The sequence below is a fragment of the Pan paniscus genome, chromosome 7 (assembly GCF_029289425.2).
Source record: "Pan paniscus chromosome 7, NHGRI_mPanPan1-v2.0_pri, whole genome shotgun sequence".
NCBI lineage: Eukaryota > Metazoa > Chordata > Mammalia > Primates > Hominidae > Pan > Pan paniscus.
The window spans coordinates 57,715,095-57,736,297 of NC_073256.2; the positions used below are offsets into that span (position 1 = coordinate 57,715,095).

The window sequence follows — 21,203 nt, forward strand, 5'->3', positions numbered from 1 at the left end:
GGGTTTCACCATGTTGGCCAGGCTGGTCTCAAACTCCTGACCTCAGGTGATCTGCCCACCTTGGCCTCCCAAAGTGTTGGGATTACAGGTGTGAGCCACCACGTCCAGCCTCTTTTACATTTTAGAATGCTCTTCTTTCAGTCTCTTCTTTTTTTCTTAAAAGGAGTCCATTAAGGTAGGAAAACTATTTTGAGTAAATGTATATTGCTTTAAGTAAACATTAAATATATGTCAAAAGAAAATACTACCTTTATATCAGGTTGACAGACGTTTTCTCTAAAGATTCAGATAGTAAATGTTTTAGACTTTGAAGGCCATATGTTCTTTGTCAAAACTAGTTAACCTCTCATCTTAGAGCATGAAAAGAGCCATGACAATATGTGGGTGAATGGATGTGGCTGTGTTTCAATAAACTTTATTTACAAAACAGAGGGTGGGTCAGATTTTGGCTGAGAGTGTTAAGTTTACTGTGTTTTTATATGTTTCAAAAAGAATAATTAAAAAAATTTCCTCTTTTTTTATATTCAGATATTTTTTAGCAGATAATTTTATGATCTATTTGTACAATCAAGGATCCATGAATACTTATTCTTCAGATATTCAGGTAAGATTTAAATTCTGTGTTTTATAGTTTTTAAAAAAAATTTTTTACATTAAATAAATGCTTTATTATACAGAAGGCTCTCAAGATTCACAGGGGATATATTTAAAACATTTATTGATTAATGATCAGGGTTTCCTGAAGTTTTGGTAAAGACAAGTTAGATTGACTTAGCACCTTTCCCATTGCTGAGAACATAGTCACTATTTTTTAATTTAATTGATAGTTTGTTAAATAAAATATTTATTATTTATTTATATTTTGTTTGTAAGAATATAAATTAAATAACAAGAAAAGTGGACATGAATGTTATGAGACACAAATCACAGATCAAAAACTCTTTGTTTTTTTCTTAACTCTTCCTCATCTCATCCATTATTTATACATCCATAAATCCTATTGACCCTGCCCTTCAAACTAAGTGTCCAGCATCCACCTTCTTCCTCTGCCTTCATCCACTGAGACCACTCATTTCCAAGTAAACATCATCTCTAGTTTGGATCATTGCCATAACTTCCTGAATGATCTCCCTGCTTCCTCACCTGTCCATCCCTTCATTTTATTTATTTATCCCTTTATTTTATTCATTTATTTTTGTTTTTATTTATTTATTTTGCCCAGGCTAGAGTGCAATGGTGCGATCTTGGCTCACTGAAACCTCCACCTCCTGGGTTCAAGCAATTCTCCTGCCTCAGCCTCCCGAGTATTTGGGATTACAGGCATGCACCACCATGCCCAGCTAATTTTCTATCTAAACCCTATCAAGAGATAGGGTTTCACCATGTTGGCCAGGCTTGTCTCGAACCCCTGACCTCAGGTGATCCGCCTGCCTTGGCCTCCCACAGTGCTAGGATTACAGGTGTGAGCCACCACACCCAGCCTCAGTCAGTTCTCAACATGGTGACCATATTGATCCTGTTAAGACATAGTCAGATTACCCTGCTTCTCTGCTCAGAACCCTGCATGAATGGCTTCCCACCACTTACAGAGTGAAAGCCAGAGTCACCTGGTTCCCTTTTACCTCTCTGACCTCATTTCCTGTTATTCTCTACCTCATTCACTTTGTTCCAGCATTGTTGTTCTTCAAATATAACAGCTATGTTCTCCTTTCAAAGACTTCATACTTTCTATTTCCTGGTATCCAAATGCTTGTTCTTTCCCAACAGACCCATATGTTTTTCATCCTCATTTCCTTCAGGTCTTTACTCAAAATCACCCTATTAGTCCTTGACTAACCCCTACTTTAAATTGGTCTCTTACTCTTAATACTCTATTTCCTTTACCTTTTTTTTTGCCTTTTTCCCATGGCAGTTATCAATACATGATGTATCATATATATTCTATTTATTTACTTTATTTTCTGTCTCCCCAGTGCAATATAATCATCCCGAGGGCAGGGCTTTTGGTCTGTTTTATTTACTGATGTAACACCAGTGCCTAGAAAAGTGCCTAGCACATACTTGGATTATAATAAAAATTTGCTGAAATATTAAATTAGATATGTTGCTTCACTTACATTGGATGGGATCATCATTTTGCTTTATTGCTCCCTTTTCCTTCCCTTAGTTCCATCATAAAGCAGTGTGTTAATAAGAAATCTTAACTTTATTTATAATAAAATTTATAGCACCATTGAATATTGGAAATTATATAATTTTCACATCTGTGACAATGTTTGTGACTCTGTGTGTCTCTAGCTTGATTGTACTGTGCTCAGAGACCAACTCTATACAATTTAATTCCTTTGTAATCTATTGAGTCCTGCGTTATGGCCTGGAGTATGGTTTCTATTTTGTAGATGTTCCATGAGTGTTTAGAAAGCATATATTCTAAAGTTTTTAGGTATAGTATTTTGCATATGTTAACTAGGTCATACTAACCACGTTGTCCAAACCTTCTGTAGATTCTGAACACTTGATCTATCAGTCACTAAGAGAAATTAACTTTAAAAAACTTTTTTATAACTGTAGATTTTTAAATTTTTACTATTCTTTCAATTGTGACTTTATATATTTTGAAGCTGTGTTATTAAGTGAATGCCAATTTGGAATATTTGTGTCTTCCTGGCAAATTGAAATGCTTATCATTACCAAATGTCCCTGTTTATCTCTAGTAATGTTTCTGGCCTTAAAGTCCACATTTCCTCTCTTAGTGCAAATTCAGAATCATCATTTTGGTTTGTGTTGGCATCTAGCCCTTCAATCTTCCTGTGTCATTGCATTTTTATGACTCTTTTTTAGCATCATATTAATTGAGTTTTTAAAGAAATCCAGATTCATCATCTTTGTCTTTTAATTGAGGATCTAAATTTATGTACTGGAAGATATTTTTACCTAAAACATGAGACAACATTTTGGAAGCAGGGTGTAAAATAGTAATCTCAAGTCATAATCTATTATAAAGTGTAGTTAACATAGTGTAAGTGGCAATTATGGGGAGAATTTTTTTCCGAATTTCACTGTACTTGTACTGATATAAATCACGGAGCGTGTGAAAAATATTCAGAAGGTTCTATCCAGTATAGAAGTAGGAAATCACTAGAAAGTTTTGTTACTTCCTAAGTAACTACTTTACTTTTTTTCTTTCCTAGACTCAATGCTACTATCAAGGAAATATTGAAGGATATCCAGATTCCATGGTCACACTCAGCACGTGCTCTGGACTAAGGTTGTTTTCTATTGTTGATTACAGAACACCTTAGTTATGATATTTGGCTGCAGTGAATTTGTTCTCTTTGTATTAAGTGTGGGGCTGAAGGAGCTTTCCTATGTGGAGATTATTTAATGATATCCCCCTCTGAACATGTTTCCAATTCTCTTATTTCTCATCACTTTCCTCAGTGACCAGAGACATTTCTAACCTTTCCAAAGGTTTAGATTTCCTAGTCTCCTTGCTCTATGTCTTACATTTCCTTAACCACAGAAAAGACAATTGAACATGTTTGACTACAAGTGTTGTAGGAGCTAAGTTTAGGACAGCTCAGTCACTGTCTTGGAAAACAGGGAAATTAATCACTGTAATGCTGTATACTTGCACACTTAGCAATTGATTAGGTAATTTCTGTTGCTTTTGTAACTATAAAAAAGTGAAATGGAGAGCTGGTTTTGTAGATTAGGGTAATCTTTTGTCTTCTCAGAGTCATCTCTAAGACAGGTTTCAGTCAAAATACTGGACTGAAAATGTATTTATGTTACCCACCATGTGTTTTAATGTTGGAGATATGAAGATAAAGAAGAGATGCTTTTTCTCAAGGAAATCATCTTCAGACTGAGGCAAATTATATATAAACAAATAATTTTTAATACTCATAAAAATACTCATTTTTCTGATGATATTATTATCTTGAGCTCTTCAAGAATTACTGGGTTTCCTCCTTACGGCTTAGGGAGTTTTCCATTCTGTCAGGAAATTTTCCACCTTCATTTTGTAGTGTAGGGTGTTTGTTTTCACAAACAAATGTTCTTCTTCAGTGCTTCCTACATAGAACCCTGAAATTTGGATCTGAAATTTATATTTTAGGGAGTAGTGACTTGGACTGCTACCTGTATTCACAGAAAAATAGTGATACAAGTCATTTACTCTTTAAAATCTTGCTTTTAATTTCTTATTCAGACTATATAAGCAAAAGTAACAAATATTTCATAATTCTGCCAAATTGTATTTTTAAAAGTAAAGTTTCTTATTATATACATTTGTCATATATGCAGTATAATCATTTTTCAAAAGCATGGCAAGCCAGAGAGAAAGTCATCATGATTTCTGTTTACAATCGCTTTAATTGAGACGCTGACTTGGAAAACAATAGAATTACTCAATTACTGTTACGCTATATATTTGTGTACCTAGCAATTGATTAACTTCTGCTGCTCTTACAACTATACAAAAACGAAATAGAAAATGGGTTTTGTGGATTTGGGAAATCTTTTGTCTCTTCAGAGTCATCTCTAAGACAGAATTCAGAAAAAAATACTGGACTCAAAATGTTTTATTTTTTTCTTTTGGATTTTGTCAGAAATTCATTATATAGATTTGATTAAAAGCACTTAAAATTGTATTCATAATTTCACAGAGGAATACTGCAATTTGAAAATGTTTCTTATGGAATTGAGCCTCTGGAATCTGCAGTTGAATTTCAGCATGTTCTTTACAAATTAAAGAATGAAGACAATGATATTGCAATTTTTATTGACAGAAGCCTGAAAGAACAACCAATGGATGACAACATTTTTATAAGTGAAAAAGTGAGTTGTACATGTTTTATTACTACTTTTAAAGCAGTTATTACTTTCATTTAATTTATTTTAAAAATAAATTTATGAGCCCACTGTAGAATTGTAGCAAATATCCTTTCCTTGTGAACATCTTATCTTTTTTTTTTTTTTCTCACTCTCTCACTCAGGTTGGAGTGCAGTGGATTGATCATGGCTTGCTGCAGCCTCTGTCTTCTGGGCTCAAGCAATCCTCCCACCTCAATCTCCTGAGTAGCTGGGACCACAGACATGCACCACCACACCAGACTAATTTTTTGTAGAGACAGAGTCTCTACAAAAAAGAGACAGACCATGCTGGTCTCAAACTCCTAGGTTCAAATGATCCACCTGCCTCAATCTCCCAAAATGTTGAGATTACAGGCATGAGCCACCGTGCCTGGCTGTTCATCTTTCTGTTACCTAACAATTTCCTTGAAACCGTACTTTTTATGATTCACTTTATTTTTGTTCTTATTTTGCTTGTTACATTCTTATTACTTTCCAAAAATTCCCTCTTGTATATGCAATATAAACTTTAAAAACTCAGTCCCTGCTTTTGCTCCTACATTCCTGGAAGTTACTCAATAAAGTCAATAATTTTAAAGGTTATATTCATGACCAACAAGTCAGCATTAATTAAATCATAGATATAATTAAAATGTCATAAACAGAATTGCTGGTTATGGTCATGTAAATTGTTCAGTGAACACACTATGTAACTGCATGTGTTGGTGCTTACACAAGCAATTGTGAAAGAGAAAATTTTTATACCAAGTAACATTGGCATAACTATGCATAGTTTATACAAGAGTATGTGGCAGTATTCATTGTTTCCAGTATATGCTGTCCCTGTTTTCTGTCAGTAAAGAAAAAAATACCAGGCCAGGCATGGTGGCTCACACCTGTAATCCCAGCACTTTGGGAGCCCAAGTTGGGTGGATCTCCTGAGGTCAGGATTTCAAGAGCAGCCTTGCCAACATGGTGAAACCCCGTCTCCACTAAAAATACAAAAATTAATCAGGCATGGTGGCAGACACCTGTAATCCCAGCTACTCGGGAGCTGAGGCTGAAGAATTGCTTGAACCTGGGAGGTGGAGGTTGCAGTGAGCTGAGATCACTCCATCTCAAAAAAAAAAAAAAAAGAAAGAAAAAAGAAAAAAACACCAAACCTCAGAATTTAGCTGGGCATATAAACAAAGACTATATTTCTCAACCTCCCTTACCTCTAGGTAGGGCCATGTGACAAAATTATGGCCAATGACGTGTGAGCAAGCATAATATGTGTTACTTCTGGCTTGAATATTAAAAGGAGGGGTTTTATCTTCTTTCCCTTTTCTGCTGGGTGGAGTGTGGACATACTGACATGTAATGGTCCACAAGGATGAGGCTGATGCTATACAGGTAGCAGAGAAACAAGGTAAAATGAGCCTTGCTTTTGAAGAATTTTCAGAATGGAACTACCATACCTCTTCACAAATTTATGTGAGAGAGAAATAGACTCTAAGTTTGCTTAATTCACTATTATTTTCTGTCTCTGTGTAGACGGCAATCCTATATCTTAAATAATACAGGGTCCAAATGAGAGTGCAGTGCCAGAGTTTTCAATGCTAGCAAATATATGTGTATAATTTCAAATAATGTTTGTGAACTAGATGCTGAATTTTTTTTTTCTTGCCTTGTGAAAATTTCTAATTTACAATGACTGAGATGACCCAGTGTAGTGAACAATGTCAGTGCCCTGCCCAGAACCCCTCAGATTCCTTTCTAGTATATTTTTGTGGGGGTGATACAGGAGGGTGGGACACCATGTCTTTGTTTATGCCTTTGCTTTGAACATGTGCCACTTGTAACTCTTTTTTATGTGGGCTGACCTTCAGCCAACTGAAACTGCTTTGCCCAGATGGCAAGGTAAACATAAGTACTGGAGATTTACATTTCCCCAGGGTGGTCCTTAGCCAGCACCTCACCAGTGTGGGAAAGGGTGAGCTTGGTTTCTTGTTACAGGTCAGGACAACTCTGTAGCACAACTTACACACCAGATTTTCTCTGTGGGACTGTGTCTGAGAGCACACTCTTGTGTGGATTCCTCCTGATCCTAATCCTGCTTCTCCCACTCATTAGCTGGTCTCTCCTGGGAGAACTTTATTAGTAAATTATCTACATATAAATCCTGTCTCAGATTTGTCTTTGGGTTTCCTTTGAAAATCAGGAAGTTTTCACATACTTATTTTACAATGAAGTGATAATTACTACAATAAAGTTATTTGAGCACATATGTCAGCCAAATTGCATTTGTATGTATCATTTGGAAAGTGGCATGATCTGGAAAGCTGGGAAGCTCTGGATCCCCACAGATATCATCGTTTGTCTGGACAAGTGTTGGAGGAAAGAAAAACAGCCAAGTAAAAGACAAACAGAAAGTTCCTCATATATATATATATATATATATGTAATTATACTTTAAGTTCTGGGGTACATGTGCAGAACGTGCAGGTTTGTTACATAGGTACACACGTGCCATGGTGGTTTGCTGCACCTATCAACCCGTCATCTACATTAGGTATTTCTTCTAGTGCTATCCCTCCCTTACCCCCCATCTCCCCGACAGGCCCCAGTGTGTGATGTTCCCCTCCCTGTGTCCATGTGTTCTCATTGTTCATCTCCCACTTATGAATGAGAACATGCGGTGTGTGGTTTTCTGTTCTTGTGTTAGTTTGCTGAGAATGATGGTTTCCAGCTTTATCCATGTCCCTGCAAAGGATATGAACTCATCCTTTTTTATGGCTGCATAGTATTCCATGGTGTATGTGTGCCACATTTTCTTTATCCAGTCTATCATTGATGGGCATTTGGGTTGGTTCCAAGTCTTTGCTATTGTGAACAGTGCAGCAGTAAACATATGTGTGCATGTGTCTTTACAGTAGAATGATTTATAATCCTTTGGGTATATACCCAGGAATGGGATTGCTGGGTCAAATGGTATTTTTGGTTCTAGATCCTTGAGGAATTGCCACACTGTCTTTCACAATGGTTGAACTAATTTACACTCCCACCAACAGTGTAAAAGCATTCCTATTTCTCCACATCCTTTCTAGCATCTGTTGTTTCCTGACTTTTTAATGATTGCCATTCTAACTGGCATGAGATGGTATCTCATTGTGGTTTTGATTTGCATTTCTCTTAATGACCAGGGATGATGAGCTTTTTTTTTTCATATGTTTGTTGGTTGCATAAATGTCTTCTTTTGAGAAGTGTCTGTTCACCCACTTTTTGATGGTTTTTTTTTTTTCTCGTAAATTTGTTTAAGTTCTTTGTAGATTCTGGATATTAGTCCTTTGTCAGATGCGTAGATTGCAAAAATTTTCTCCCATTCTGATTATCTCAATAGATGCAGAAAAGGCCTTTGATAAAATTCAACACTCCTTCATGCTAAAAGCGCTCAATAAACTAGGTATTGATGGAACGTATCTCAAAATAATAAGAGCTATTTATGACAAACCCACAGGCAATATCATACTGAATGGGCAAAAACTGGAAGCATTCTCTTTGAAAACTGACACAAGACAAAGATGCCCTCTGGCATCACTCCTATTCAACATAGTATTGGAAATTCCAGCCAGGGCAATCAGACAAGAGAAAGAAATAAAGGATATTCAAATTGGAAGAGAGGAAATCAAATTGTCCTCATATGCTTTCTTAGTTACTGCATGTCATTGTAATTTATGGTAATCTGTGTCAAGAATTTCAATAGCCTGGATGGATGCATAGAGCAAAGTGGCAATAATGGTAGTAACAGAGGCAGTATAGCTCTACCTTTATGTGACAATAGCATGACATTGAGAGAGGCCAAACATGTGAGGCTTCCTGAACTGACAGACTCAAGATATAGTTGCTTATACCAGTAAAAGAGTCAATGGATGGATTAATTTCTGAAGTAGTAGGGTTTTCCTTGATGTGCGGAAGCAAGATGACACGATAAATATAAAGAGCAGTGTGGCAGTAGATTCAGGAAAAGAGATGTCTAAGCCATACAGAGCACCAGTTGTGGATCTCGACTCACTGCAACCTCTGCCTCCTGGGCTCAATAAAGACTTAATTTGACATTTGCTAATTGTTTTCTATATGTCTTATATCTTTTTTTGTCTCTATTTCTCTATTACTGCCTTCTTTTGTTTAGTGGATTTTTTTTCTAGTATGTCATTTTGATTCCCTTCTCATTTATTTTTCTTTATGTAATTTTGATTATTTTCTTAGTGGTTACTCTGGATATTACAATAACATCTTAAATTTATAACAATCATAGTTTGAATTAATACCAACTTAGCCTCTATAGTATACGAAACGCTGCTTCTATACATCTTTGTCTTCTTTATGTTTTTATTATCACAAATTATCTAATAACATTAAGCTATGTTAATGATAATACAATGTACAAGCTATTGTATAGTAATACAATAGCTTAATAATTATTGTTTGATACCTTTTCTCTTAAATAATTTGGGGAAAAGTGAGGAATAACAAAACAAAAATATAATAATAGTATATTTTTTGTTTTGGAGGCAGGGTCTTACTCTGTCATCCAGGCTGGAGTGTGGTGCTGGTGCTGTGATCACAGCTTACTGCATCCTTTACCTCCTAAGCACAGGTGATCCTCCTGCCTCTGCCTCCCAATTAGCTGGGACCACAGGCATGTGCCACCATGCCCAGCTAATTTGTTTGTTTGTAGAGACTGGGTCTTCCTTTGTTGCCCAGGCTAGTCTCAAACTCCTGGACTCAAGCAGTCCTCCCATTTTGGCCTTCCAGAGTGCCAGGAGTATAAGTGTGAGCCACTGCACCCAGCTATAATAATATCTTCTATAGTTACCAATGTATTTACCTTTACTGTGTTTTTAATTTCTTTTATTGCTTCTTGTTACTGTTTTGTGTGCTTTCATTTTAAACTGAAGGACTACCTTTGGCATTTCTTGTAGGGCAGTGTATTAGTTTACTACAGCTGCCATAACAATTTACCATGGACTGGGTAGCTTAAACAAGGATATGTATTTTTTTCACAATTCTGGAGCCTGGAAGTTTGAGATCAAGGTGTTAACTAAGTTGTAGTTTCTTCTGAGGCCCCTCTGCTTGGCATATAAGTAACCACCTTCTCCCTGTATCTGCACAAGGTCTTCCTTCTGTGTTTGTGTTCTCATTTTCTCATATAAAGATACCAGTTACATTGCATCAGAGCCCATCCTAATGACCTAATTTTCAATCTAATTACCTCTTTAAAGGCCCTGTCTCCAAATACAGCCTCATTTTGTGACATACTGGGGTTAGATCTTTAACATATGAATTTTACTGGGATACCATTTGGCCTATCATAAGCAGGCAAGTCTACTAGCAATGAGCTTTTTCAGTTTTTATTTATCTGGGAATGTCTTAATTTCTCCTTCATTTTTGAAGGATAGTTTTGTCAGATATAGAATTCTTGTTTGACAGTTTTTTTCCCTCCAGCACTTTAAATGTCATCCCACTGCCTCTGGCCTCCCTGGTTTCTAATAAGAAATTAGATATTACTATTATTGAAGATCTCTCATTTGTGAGGAATTGCTTTTCTCTTGCTGTTTTCAAGGTTCTCTTTTTATCATTGACTTTGGACACTTTGATTATAATATGTTTTGGTGTGAATTCTTTTGAGTTTATTCTACTTGGAGTTTGTTAAGCTTCTTGGATGTGTAGATTCATATCTTTCATCAAACTGGGGAGGTTTTCACCCATTATTTTTCAAATTTTCTTTCTGCCCCTTTCTTCTCTTCTGCTAGGAACTCTTCTTATATATGAGCTTGATGGTGTCCCACAGGTCTCTTAGGCTCTGTTCATTTTTCTTCACTCTTTTTTTTTCAGTATCAGACAACTTTAATTGAGATCCCATCAGCTGTACAATCTGTTCCTGGCATTAAGCTCCTTCTTCCTTTGCAATCTGGTCTTTCTTGAGTGGTCCCATGAATGCTTCTTCTCCATGGTTTGGAGGTAGCCATGGCCAAATTTAAAGGTAGTGTCAATGAACTTAAGGTCAGTCTTCTCCAGAGCCTGCTGCTTGGTCTGCATCAAGACTTGTGGAGGATGAGCGCTTGCTTCTTAGTTCCTACCACACAGCACTTCAGCATGACAAAGTCATTGGTCACTTCACCATAGTGGACAAAGCCACCCAGAGGGTTGATGCTCTTGTCAGGTTATAGTCAGTGGAGGCACTGATCAATTTGCCATCCTTGATGAAGTAGCCCTGACTGATATTATAGATCTTCTTGTTGATCTCAGTGCAGTGATGGTTTGTGTCTAGTACGTGCCACAGAGAAGGTCATATGGGCAGGATGCCATGCCCCAATATAGGCAACCTTGCACAGCCCTCAGTGGGTCTTGTAGGGCAGCTTCTTGGTATGCCAATGACTGGTGACCTCTTTGTAGCCTTTGCCCTTGGTCACCCGTTTGATGTCAATCATCTTGTCCTGCCCAAACACTTGTTTCACAGGTACCTGGTCCTCTAGCCTCTCCAGAGACCAGTCCAGTTTCTCAGTCACAGTGCCTCTGTTCACCTGGATCTCCATCAGGTGGGTCTTCTTCATACATAGAGGAAGCAGGTGCATCTGGGTGTAGATATTGATGTGGATGACTTGGCAGTACTTTTTCATGCTGTTGAAGTCCTTCTTCAGCTGCTTCTTGTCATCCTCACCCTGCAGTTTCTTGCAGTACTTGGTAAAAGCCTTCTACTTAGCTTTATGCCAGTTCCTATAGAAGTGCCTTTTGCACTCATTGCTAATGTGCTCAACAAAGATGGTCTTGGAAATTCAGAGGCCTTGAGGGGTTTCCATGTAGCCCAGGATGCCTACAACCACCATGGGCAGTGTCTCCACAATGGTCATAGCCTCTACCCCTTCCTTCTTGTTCACCTTGGGTCCTAGCCGGCCAGCTTCCCACACGATGTGTCATGCCAGCCTTGTATCCCAGGAAAGCTGTCAGGTGGACCAGTTTAGAAGGGTCATCACTGGGGAAGCTCTTCACCTTGCCATGATGCCTACTGCTGTGTTTCCAAGGCAGGAAGCCCGGGGACCCATGTCTTGGAGCAAAGGATTTCCTGCGAGACATCATGCCATCAAATCCTGCTTTATTCTTTTATTGTGCTCCTCAGATTGAATAATCTTGATTGATTTGTTTTGAAGTTTGCTGATTCCTTTTTTCTGCTTGCTCAACTATGTTATTGAATCCTAGTGAATTTTCATGTGTTTTACTTTTTAGCTCCACAACTTCCTTTTTATAATTTCTATATTTTTATGGATACTCTCTATTTGGTGAAGTATCATTCTTCTGGTTTCCTTTAGTTTTTTTTTACATAGTTTTTCATAGCTTTTTGAACATATTTTAAAACAATTAATTTACATTATTTGTCTAGTAAGTACAATGTCTGGGCTTCCAGAGGTACCATTTCTGTTTCTTTATTTTCTGAGAATGGGCCATACTGCTTTCTTGTTGTTGTTGAAATTTGAACATTTTGAATATTTTGATGTGGTAATGCTGGAAATCAGATTCTTCCTCACTCCCCAGCAAGGTGTGTTGTTACTGCTTGTTGTGGGTTGTAGTTGTTTGCTTGTTTACTGACTTTTCTAAAGTAAAGAAATATTTTGTGAACAATATTGTTTAGTAGTCACCAAGTGATTTGATAGAGATTTCTTTAAATTACTGGAGCCAAAAAAGAGAAAAGACTTCCTTGGTTTTTACAGATTGACTCTGGGTTTGGATATACATGCAACACTTATTCCAGATGTTGACAACTCACCCTTAGCCTTGACTCTTGCTTGTACAATGTCTGAAAGCCAGGCAGAGGAGAAAGCTTAGTGTCTTTTCAAGTCTATTCTGAGCAAGTGTCCAGCCTTGGACATGTGGGTGGCCCTCTAGATTTCCCAGTATATGCCTGAGGTTTTCAAAGCCTTCATTTCTCCACCCATGTCCTTCCTCAGCCTCTTTCTTCCTAGACTTTTTAGTGTGCTTGCTGCTTTTCTTGTCCGTTTTTCCTTGCGCCAGGTGGCTGCAGCCAGTGTATTTGCCTTGAAATGCTTTTTATAAACACTGCCTTGGAGTCCACTCCAACCCTGTGAAATTTCATGGTGGAGGAAACAAAGGAAAGCTCTTGAGCAAAACCTTTAGGGAGCCACTGGACAGCTCAAAACACATAACCATAATTCTTTGAGAACAAATTTGGTATTTCTTCCTCTGGCACGGGAAAGCCACACCAGGAATATGGGCCTCTATCTTAATGGATGCCAATGAGCTGGATGTGTGAGATGGGATGGTAGGTGGGTCAGTTCAAGGACCACAATACTCCCTTATAGAAACCCAGCAGCTTTTTCCCCCCCTCAAGCATTGTCCTGTTTTTTATTTTTATGTTTTTTTCTGGGGCAATTGCGTGAATAGGCCATTTGCTCTTATCATCTGGCAGTCTGGCCAGATGTGTACAGGCAGGGATTCCAAGATCAGGAATGGCAGTATGAAAGGCGACTTAGGCTCAAGATTGGCAAAACAACACTTCTATTGCCTTTATTGGCTCAAACAAGTTACAAAGCCCAGCCCAGATTGAGGGAGAGGAAAAATGAACTCACCTCTTTATGAGAGGCACTGAAAAGTCATATTGCAAAGGGCACAAATACAGAAAGGAGTGTGGTGGCTCACGCCTGTAATCCCAGCACTTTGGGAGGCCAAGGCGGGCGGATCGCGAGGTCAGGAGATGGAGACCATCCTGGCTAACACAGTGAAACTCCGCCTCTACTAAAAATACAAAAAATTAGCCCGGCGTGGTGGCAGGCGCCTGTAGTCCCAGCTACTCCGGAGGCTGATGCGGGAGAATGGCGTGAACCCAGGAGGCGGAGCTTGCAGTGAACTGAGATCGCGCCACTGCACTCTAGCCTGGGCGACAGAGCGAGACTCCATCTCAAAAAAAAAAAAAAAAAAAAAAAAAAAATTCCTCCACACACATATAGTTTTTAAAGCAAAAGTTTATTTCTGATATGCAGATGAAGTAGATGGAAATGCTAGGTGTTTTTTCTTAGTTCATAAATTGGAAGTTGTAGATATACTGAGATAGATGTTACAACTTCATGGGCAATCTTCTAACTACTTGAGTACATTGCCATAAAACTTAAAACTTTATTTATTGATTTTAACCAATTTGATACAGCAAACACCTCTGCATATCTTGTAAGTGCTGTGGTATTAGCTTTAAAGAAGAGTTCAAGTAAAAAAATTATGAAATTTTTCATGTATTATATGCTGTTTTCCTTTTTTCTAGTCAGAACCAGCTGTTCCAGATTTATTTCCTCTTTATCTAGAAATGCATATTGTGGTGGACAAAACTTTGGTATGTGTTTTGCTTTTTCTTTGCTTTGAAATATTTGATCCAAATGTATGATTATGCCTAGCTAGCTAGACAGAAACTAAAAGATTCCAATGTTCTTACTCACATGTCATAGAGACAATAGTGGAAAAATGTGCAAACTGAGAAACTAAATAGTCAAAATGATACTAGTTTTATCAGAAATGTTTTATTTGAAATACTTACACAACAGTACTGCGGAACAAAATGTATTTTTTTCCCTGGCACTTCACATTTCTAGAGTCCCTCTCAATCCATACTACCATTTAATGGTGATTTTGGTAGAAGTGAAATTCTATTTTAGGGACGTTTGAAGAGCAGAATGTAGTCTAGGGAACATTCCACCCTAGAATATTTATTGGAACAAAAGTGATGATAGTATAACTATCTACTAGAATGACTTTCACTAATGTGTCAAGAAGTTTTTTTAGCAGTTTTTGGTGGGGCACCCATTCTAGTCCATTGTTTACCTGATGAAAAGAGTACCTCGAGATTCCTAATTTCCATAAACAGTCTGAGGCCTCTGAATTTCAGAACCTTGGGGTGACAACTTAGTTTGCAGTCAACTAGGTATGTCTTTATTTCTTTTAATAGTTGAAAGATTTCAGAAAATAGAGATTAAAAATATACTTTCTAGGTTTTATTCTGATGATAAGCCTTATTTGTGTATACCTATGGAATACCACAGCGGGTATGACTAATACTCATTACCAATTCTATTCCTAGGGTTTAGAGCTTGTCAGGAAGCCAGAGTTAAGGTCAGGGACCAGGATTTGGAGAAAGAGATGAAAATAACTTGATTTATTAGAGTACAGGGAAAAGGGAATATTTAAGAGAACATTGAGACATTGAGATAGCCGAGAGAAAATTGAAGTATTTCTGATAAATATGACTAAGTTTCCAGGGAATATTTTGGATTTTGAAACTCCTTTTGTTTTTGGATTATGTTATATATCTTGAGAGTAGTTTCAAAAGCTTCTCCAAATTGCCAGGTTTTCTTTTTTATTTTATTTTATATATATATATATTTATTATACTTTAAGTTCTAGGGTACATGTGCACAACGTGCAGGTTTGTCACATATGTATACATGTGCCATGTTGGTGTGCTGCACCCATTAACTCATCATTTACATTAGGTATATCTCCTAATGCTATCCCTCCCCCCTCCCCCCACCCCACAACAGGCCCTGGTGTGTGATGTTCCTCTTCCTGTGTCCTAGTTTTCTCGTTGTTCAATTTCCACCTATGAGTGAGAACATGCAGTGTTTGGTTTTTTGTCCTTGCGATAGTTTGCTGAGAATGATGGTTTCCAGCTTCATTCATGTCCTTACAAAGGACATGAACTCATCATTTTTTATGGCTGCATAGTATTCCATGGTGTCTATGTGCCACATATTCTTGATCCAGACTATCATTGTTGGACATTTGGGTTGGTTCCAAGTCTTTGCTATTGTGAATAGTGCTGCAATAAACATACGTGTGCATGTGTCTTTATAGCAGCATGATTTATATTCCTTTGGGTATATACCCAGTAATGGGATGGCTGGGTCAAATGGTATTTCTAGTTCTTTTACACTGTTGTGGGACTGTGAACTAGTTCAACCATTGTGGAAGACAGTGCGGTGATTCCAAATTGCCAGGTTTTCAAGTCATATAATGTTGATTAAACATTTCTTCTTTATGTTCTTATACATTTTTACATATTCTTTAGTAAAAAAAACCCTTGGTCGGGTGTGGTGCATGCCTGTAATCCCAGTACTTTGGGAAGCTGAGGTGGGTGGATCACCTGAGGTCAGGAGTTCCAGACCAGCCTGGCCAACATTGTGAAACCTTGTCTCTACTAAAAACACAAAAATTAGCCAGGCGTGGTGGTGGACACCTGTAGTCCCAGCTACTCAGGAGACTGAGGCAGGAGAACTGCTTGAACAAGGGAGGTGGAGGGTGCAGTGAGCCGAGATCGCACCACTGGCCTCCAGCCTAGGCAACAGAGGAAGACTCCATCTCAAAAACAAACAAACAAACAAACAAACAATCATAGTATTCATATTTTCTTCAGTGACTTTATAATTTGTAAATCCGTAATTATGGCATAGTGAATTCATTGCCATGATTGTAGAAAGCATATGGTTCTATATATACACAGTTTAATAATGGAGACAGACATGGAAACACAACTGTAAGTTGTTATACTATAAGAGCATCCAAGTGGGTGTTTTAAAATGTAGGTTTTATTATTACTCAGGTATATTGAAGCCAACAGATCAGTAGATGGTTGCTATTGAAAAGACAGGCTGTTACTCAGTTTCCAATGGTAGGGGGCACTCTCCATCATTCAGGGCCCACAAAGGGAAGGAGGGAAGATGTCATTGAAATATTTTAAATAGGGGAGTGACATATTTCTATTTTACCTTAGAATAATCATTTTGGTAATAGTGTAGGGACCAGATTGCTGGTGGGAAAATTGGGGAAGGAGGAATCATTTAAGAGACTGTTCTAGTAATCAGGGTGAAAACTTATAAATTAGTGGCATCAAGAATAAAAATAAAGGAACAACTTTAAAAGTTACTGATTGGGTTGAATTAGAAGAACTTGATTTGATTGATTTATTCATTTACTTAACAAATTCATTGAGCATCATCTAGATAACAGTTGCTGTTCTAGCCATTGGGGATATAGCAGTGAATAAAACAGAACAATTTCCGCTCTCATGGAGCATGTAGTGTAATAAATGTAGGATGTGTTAGATAATAATACCATTCACTAAAGTAGTGAAAATATAAGTAGGAAGAGATTTTTGAAGGAAGACGATGAGTTTAGTTTTGAATATATTTATTTTAGTTTTGGATATGAGTTTACTTTGGGATAATTTGAGGATCCTGTGGAACATCCAAGGTGATGTACTATAGAGAGTTTGTCTATGGATATATACAGTTTGACATAGTTGCAATCCAGTTTTTCGGATTTCAAGAGCGATGTATATGTATGTATACATACACACACACTCATTTGTGTGTGTGCATTTATGTACAGTTTTATGCAATGGTATTACATAGGTAGCCTTCCATAACCATTGCCACAATTGAGACACTCAACAGTACCATCACCACAGCACTCTCCTGTGTGATCCCATTAGAGCCACACTGATCCCCTGCCCGCTTCTGAGCCTTTGGTGTCCACTAAGCCGTTCTCCTTCTTTGTGATTTCACACACATTGCATAAAGTTATCAAGCAGTCTGTATCCTTTTGAGATTATGTTTTTATGCTGAGCATAATTTTCTTGGGATTTATCCAGGCAGTTCCATATATCAACATTTGTTTCTTTTTATTGCTGAGTTTATGGTAGGAATGTACTACAGTTTATTTAACCATTTAACCATTGAAGGATATGTGAGTTATTTCTAGTTTTTAGCTATTATAAGTAAAGATGTTATGGACATTCATGTACAAGTATTTGCGTGAGGATCAGTTTTTTGAGATAAATGCTCAGAAGTGAGATTGCTGGGCCATATAGTAAATCCAGTCTTTGTTTTGATTTCAAAGAAGTTGAAGTTACCAAATTATTTTCCAGAGTGGCTGTACCATTTTACATTCCCATCAGCAATGCACGAGGGATCCAGTTTATATTCAGTTTTTACTTATTAATGTTTTATTTTGAACTGTTGAAACCCAAAGCAGCCTTACACCTCTGACAGTAGATGGAAAAGAATCTTAAAAATACTACATAATAATTTGTACTTAAATATAAAATTAATTCTGTTTTTCAGTATGATTACTGGGGCTCTGATAGCATGATAGTAACAAATAAAGTCATCGAAATTGTTGGCCTTGCAAATTCAGTAAGTGTTTTCCTTTTCATATTAAAATAATTGTTGTTTTGAAATGATAATTTGCCTAAACTTGATGCGGTATTCCTGGATAATTAACCCACCCATATAAACTGAGTGTGGGATTGTAAAAACTTTGAATTTCTGGGTTTTTATAAAATAACATAAATATTAATTATGCATGTATTTATCTCTTCTGTTTTTAGATGTTCACCCAATTTAAAGTTACTATTGTGCTGTCATCATTGGAGTTATGGTCAGATGAAAATAAGATTTCTACAGTTGGTGAGGCAGATGAATTATTGCAAAAATTTTTAGAATGGAAACAATCTTATCTTAACCTAAGGCCTCATGATATTGCATATCTACTAATGTAAGAATAATGTTTCATTATTCCTAGAAAGAAAACAAAGACCTGTGATAATTATGTGGCTTAATGTAAGGAATTATTATTCATTTCTGAATATCCATGCTTTGATTATTTAGTATGTGCTTTATTCAGGCTTTATGCTCAATTTCTAGTTGTCAGGCAATAAAAAACATTACTAACATTTATTTCTATGCTAATAAAGCTTTCATAAATGAAGACATTGAGAGTTTCAAGAGGTTAAGCCATCTCAGGACTCTTGGATCTGGTGGTACTACTAGGTTTGAACCCGCAGTTCGTAACTCTAGAACCAAAACTCTTAACCACTACTTAAAGAGATGGGATTTATCTTGAGAGGTTTACATTCTTAAATAAGCTTTGACCAAAGACTTGGTAAATGTGGCTACAAAGACTTTACCCTAATGAATTTTCTGAGTAATTTTAAAATGTTAGTTTTCTAATTATAAATTATAGCTATATATTTATAATTGTATTCATATTAAATTTATTAGCAATAATTAGCAAGTGTCTTTCAATGAAATTATACATGTCTATATATGTATTTAAGTTTGGTATGTCAGTGTTTTCTTTTGCTTGTGTGAGACTAATCTTTCCCTCACATCTCTGCCAGCCATAAATGTTACTGCTCTTTTAATTTTTGGTAGTCTGATGGATATAACTTAATATCATTGTCATTTTAATTTGCTTTTTTTCTGATGACTGGTGGATTTGAGCATCTTTTCAAATGCTTGCTGATCATTTGTATCTGTCCTTCTGTAATTACCTTTTCTTGTCATTTGACTACTTCCCTATAATTTGTAAGGGTTTTTAAAAAATAATTTCATTATCTTTAATATTTATATTTTTTCCCCATAAGTTATTGGGGTACAGGTGATATTTGGTTACATGAGTAAGTTCTTTAGTGGTGATTTATGAGATTTTGGTGCACCCATCACCTGAGCAGTATACACTGAACCCTATTTGTAGTCTTTTATCCCTCACCCCACCTCCCACTCTTCCCCCCAGTCCCCACAGTCCATTGTATCATTCTTATGCCTTTGCCTCATAGCTTAGCTCCCACATATTGGTGAGAACATACGATGTTTGGTTTTCCATTCTTGAGTTACTTCACTTAGAATAATAGTCTCCAATCTCATCCAGGTCGCTGCAAATGCAGTCAATTCATTCCTTTTTATGGCTGAGTAGTATTCCATCACATTGCCACAGTTTTTTTATCCACTGGTTGATTGATGGGCATTTGGGTTGGTTCCATGATTTTGCAATTGTGAATTGTGCTGCTATAAACATGCGTGTGTAAGTATCTTTTTCCATTAATGACTTCTTTTCCTCTGGGTAGATACCCAGTAGTGGGATTGCTGGATCAAATGGTAGTTCTGCTTTTAGATCTTTAAGGAATCTTCACACTGTTTTCCATAGTGGCTGTACTAGTTTACATTCCCACCAGCAGTGTAGAAATGTTCCATGATCACTGCATCCACACCAACATCTACTGTTTTTTGATTTTTTGATTATGGCCTTTATTGGAGGAGTAAGGTGGTTTTACATTGTGGTTTTGATTTGCATTTCCCTGCTCATTAGTGTTGAGCATTTTTTTCATATGTTTGTTGGCCATTTGTATATCTTCTTTTGAGAATTGTCTATTCATGTCCTTAGCCCGCTTTTTGATGGGATTGTTTGTTTTTTTCTTACTGATTTGTTTGAGTTCATTGTAGGTTCTGGATATTAGTCCTTTGTCAGATGTATAGATTGTGAAGATTTTCTCTCACTCTGTGGGTTGTCTGTTTACTGTGCTGACTGTTCCTTTTGCTGTGTGAAAGCTCTTTAGTTTAATTAAGTCCCAACTATTTATCTTTGTTTTTATTGCATTTGCTTTTGAGGTCTTTGTCGTGAAATTCTTGCCTAAGCCAATGTCTGGAAGGGGTTTTCCAATGTTATCTTCTAGAATTTTTATAGTTTCAGATCTTAGTTTAAGTCCTTAGGTTAAATCCATCTTGAGTTGATTTTTGTTTAAGGTGAGAGACGAGGATCCAGTTTCATCTCCTACATGTGGCTTGGGAATTATCCCAGCACCATTTGTTGAATAGGGTGTCCTCTCCCCACTTTATGTTTTTGTTTGCTTTGCTGAAGATCAGTTGGCTATAAGTATTTGGGTTTATTTCTGGGTTCTCTATTCTGTTCCATTGATCTACATGCCTATTTTTATACCAGTATCATGCTGTTTTGGTGACTATGGCCTTACAGTATAGTTTCAAATCAGTTAGTGTGATGGCTCCAGATTTGTTCTTTTTGCTTAGTCTTGCTTTGGCTATGCGGGCTGTTTTTAGGTTCCATATGAATTTTAGAATTTTTTTTCTAATTCTGTGAAGAATGATGGTGGTATTTTGATGGGGATTGAATTGAATTTTTAGACTGCTTTTGGCAGTATGATCATTTTCACAATATTGATTCTATCCATCCATGAGCATGGGATGTGTTTCAATTTGTTTGTGTCATCTATGATTTCTTTCGGCATTGTTTTGTAGTTTTCCTTGTAGAGGTCTTTCTACTCCTTGGTTAAGTATATTCCTAAGTATTTTATTTTTTTGCAGCTATTGTGAAAGGGGTTGAGTTCTTGATTTGATTCTCTGCTTGATCACTGTTGGTGTTATAGAAGAACTACTGATTTGTGTACATTAATCTTGTATCTGGAAACTTTGCTGAATTCTTTTATTAGATCTAGGAGCTTTCTGGAGGAGTCT

The 21,203-nt window shown here is 36.9% G+C and overlaps 1 protein-coding gene and 1 pseudogene across 7 annotated transcripts in view; one reads left to right on the forward strand and one right to left on the reverse strand.

The window, feature by feature from the left end:
• The window catches only part of ADAM32 (ADAM metallopeptidase domain 32), a 185,350-nt gene that overhangs the window by 47,024 nt on the left and 117,123 nt on the right, over positions 1–21,203 (forward strand). For all 7 annotated transcript variants that reach the window (XM_003830707.6, XM_055116494.2, XM_055116495.3 and 4 more), the window contains 6 exons: positions 529–604; positions 3,192–3,268; positions 4,671–4,842; positions 14,168–14,236; positions 18,018–18,089; positions 18,284–18,450. In XM_003830707.6, coding sequence (XP_003830755.3) covers positions 529–604; positions 3,192–3,268; positions 4,671–4,842; positions 14,168–14,236; positions 18,018–18,089; positions 18,284–18,450 — 633 coding nt within the window. The remainder of the gene's footprint in view (positions 1–528; positions 605–3,191; positions 3,269–4,670; positions 4,843–14,167; positions 14,237–18,017; positions 18,090–18,283; positions 18,451–21,203) is intronic.
• Positions 10,600–14,127, reverse strand: LOC100984309 (large ribosomal subunit protein uL3-like; annotated as a pseudogene).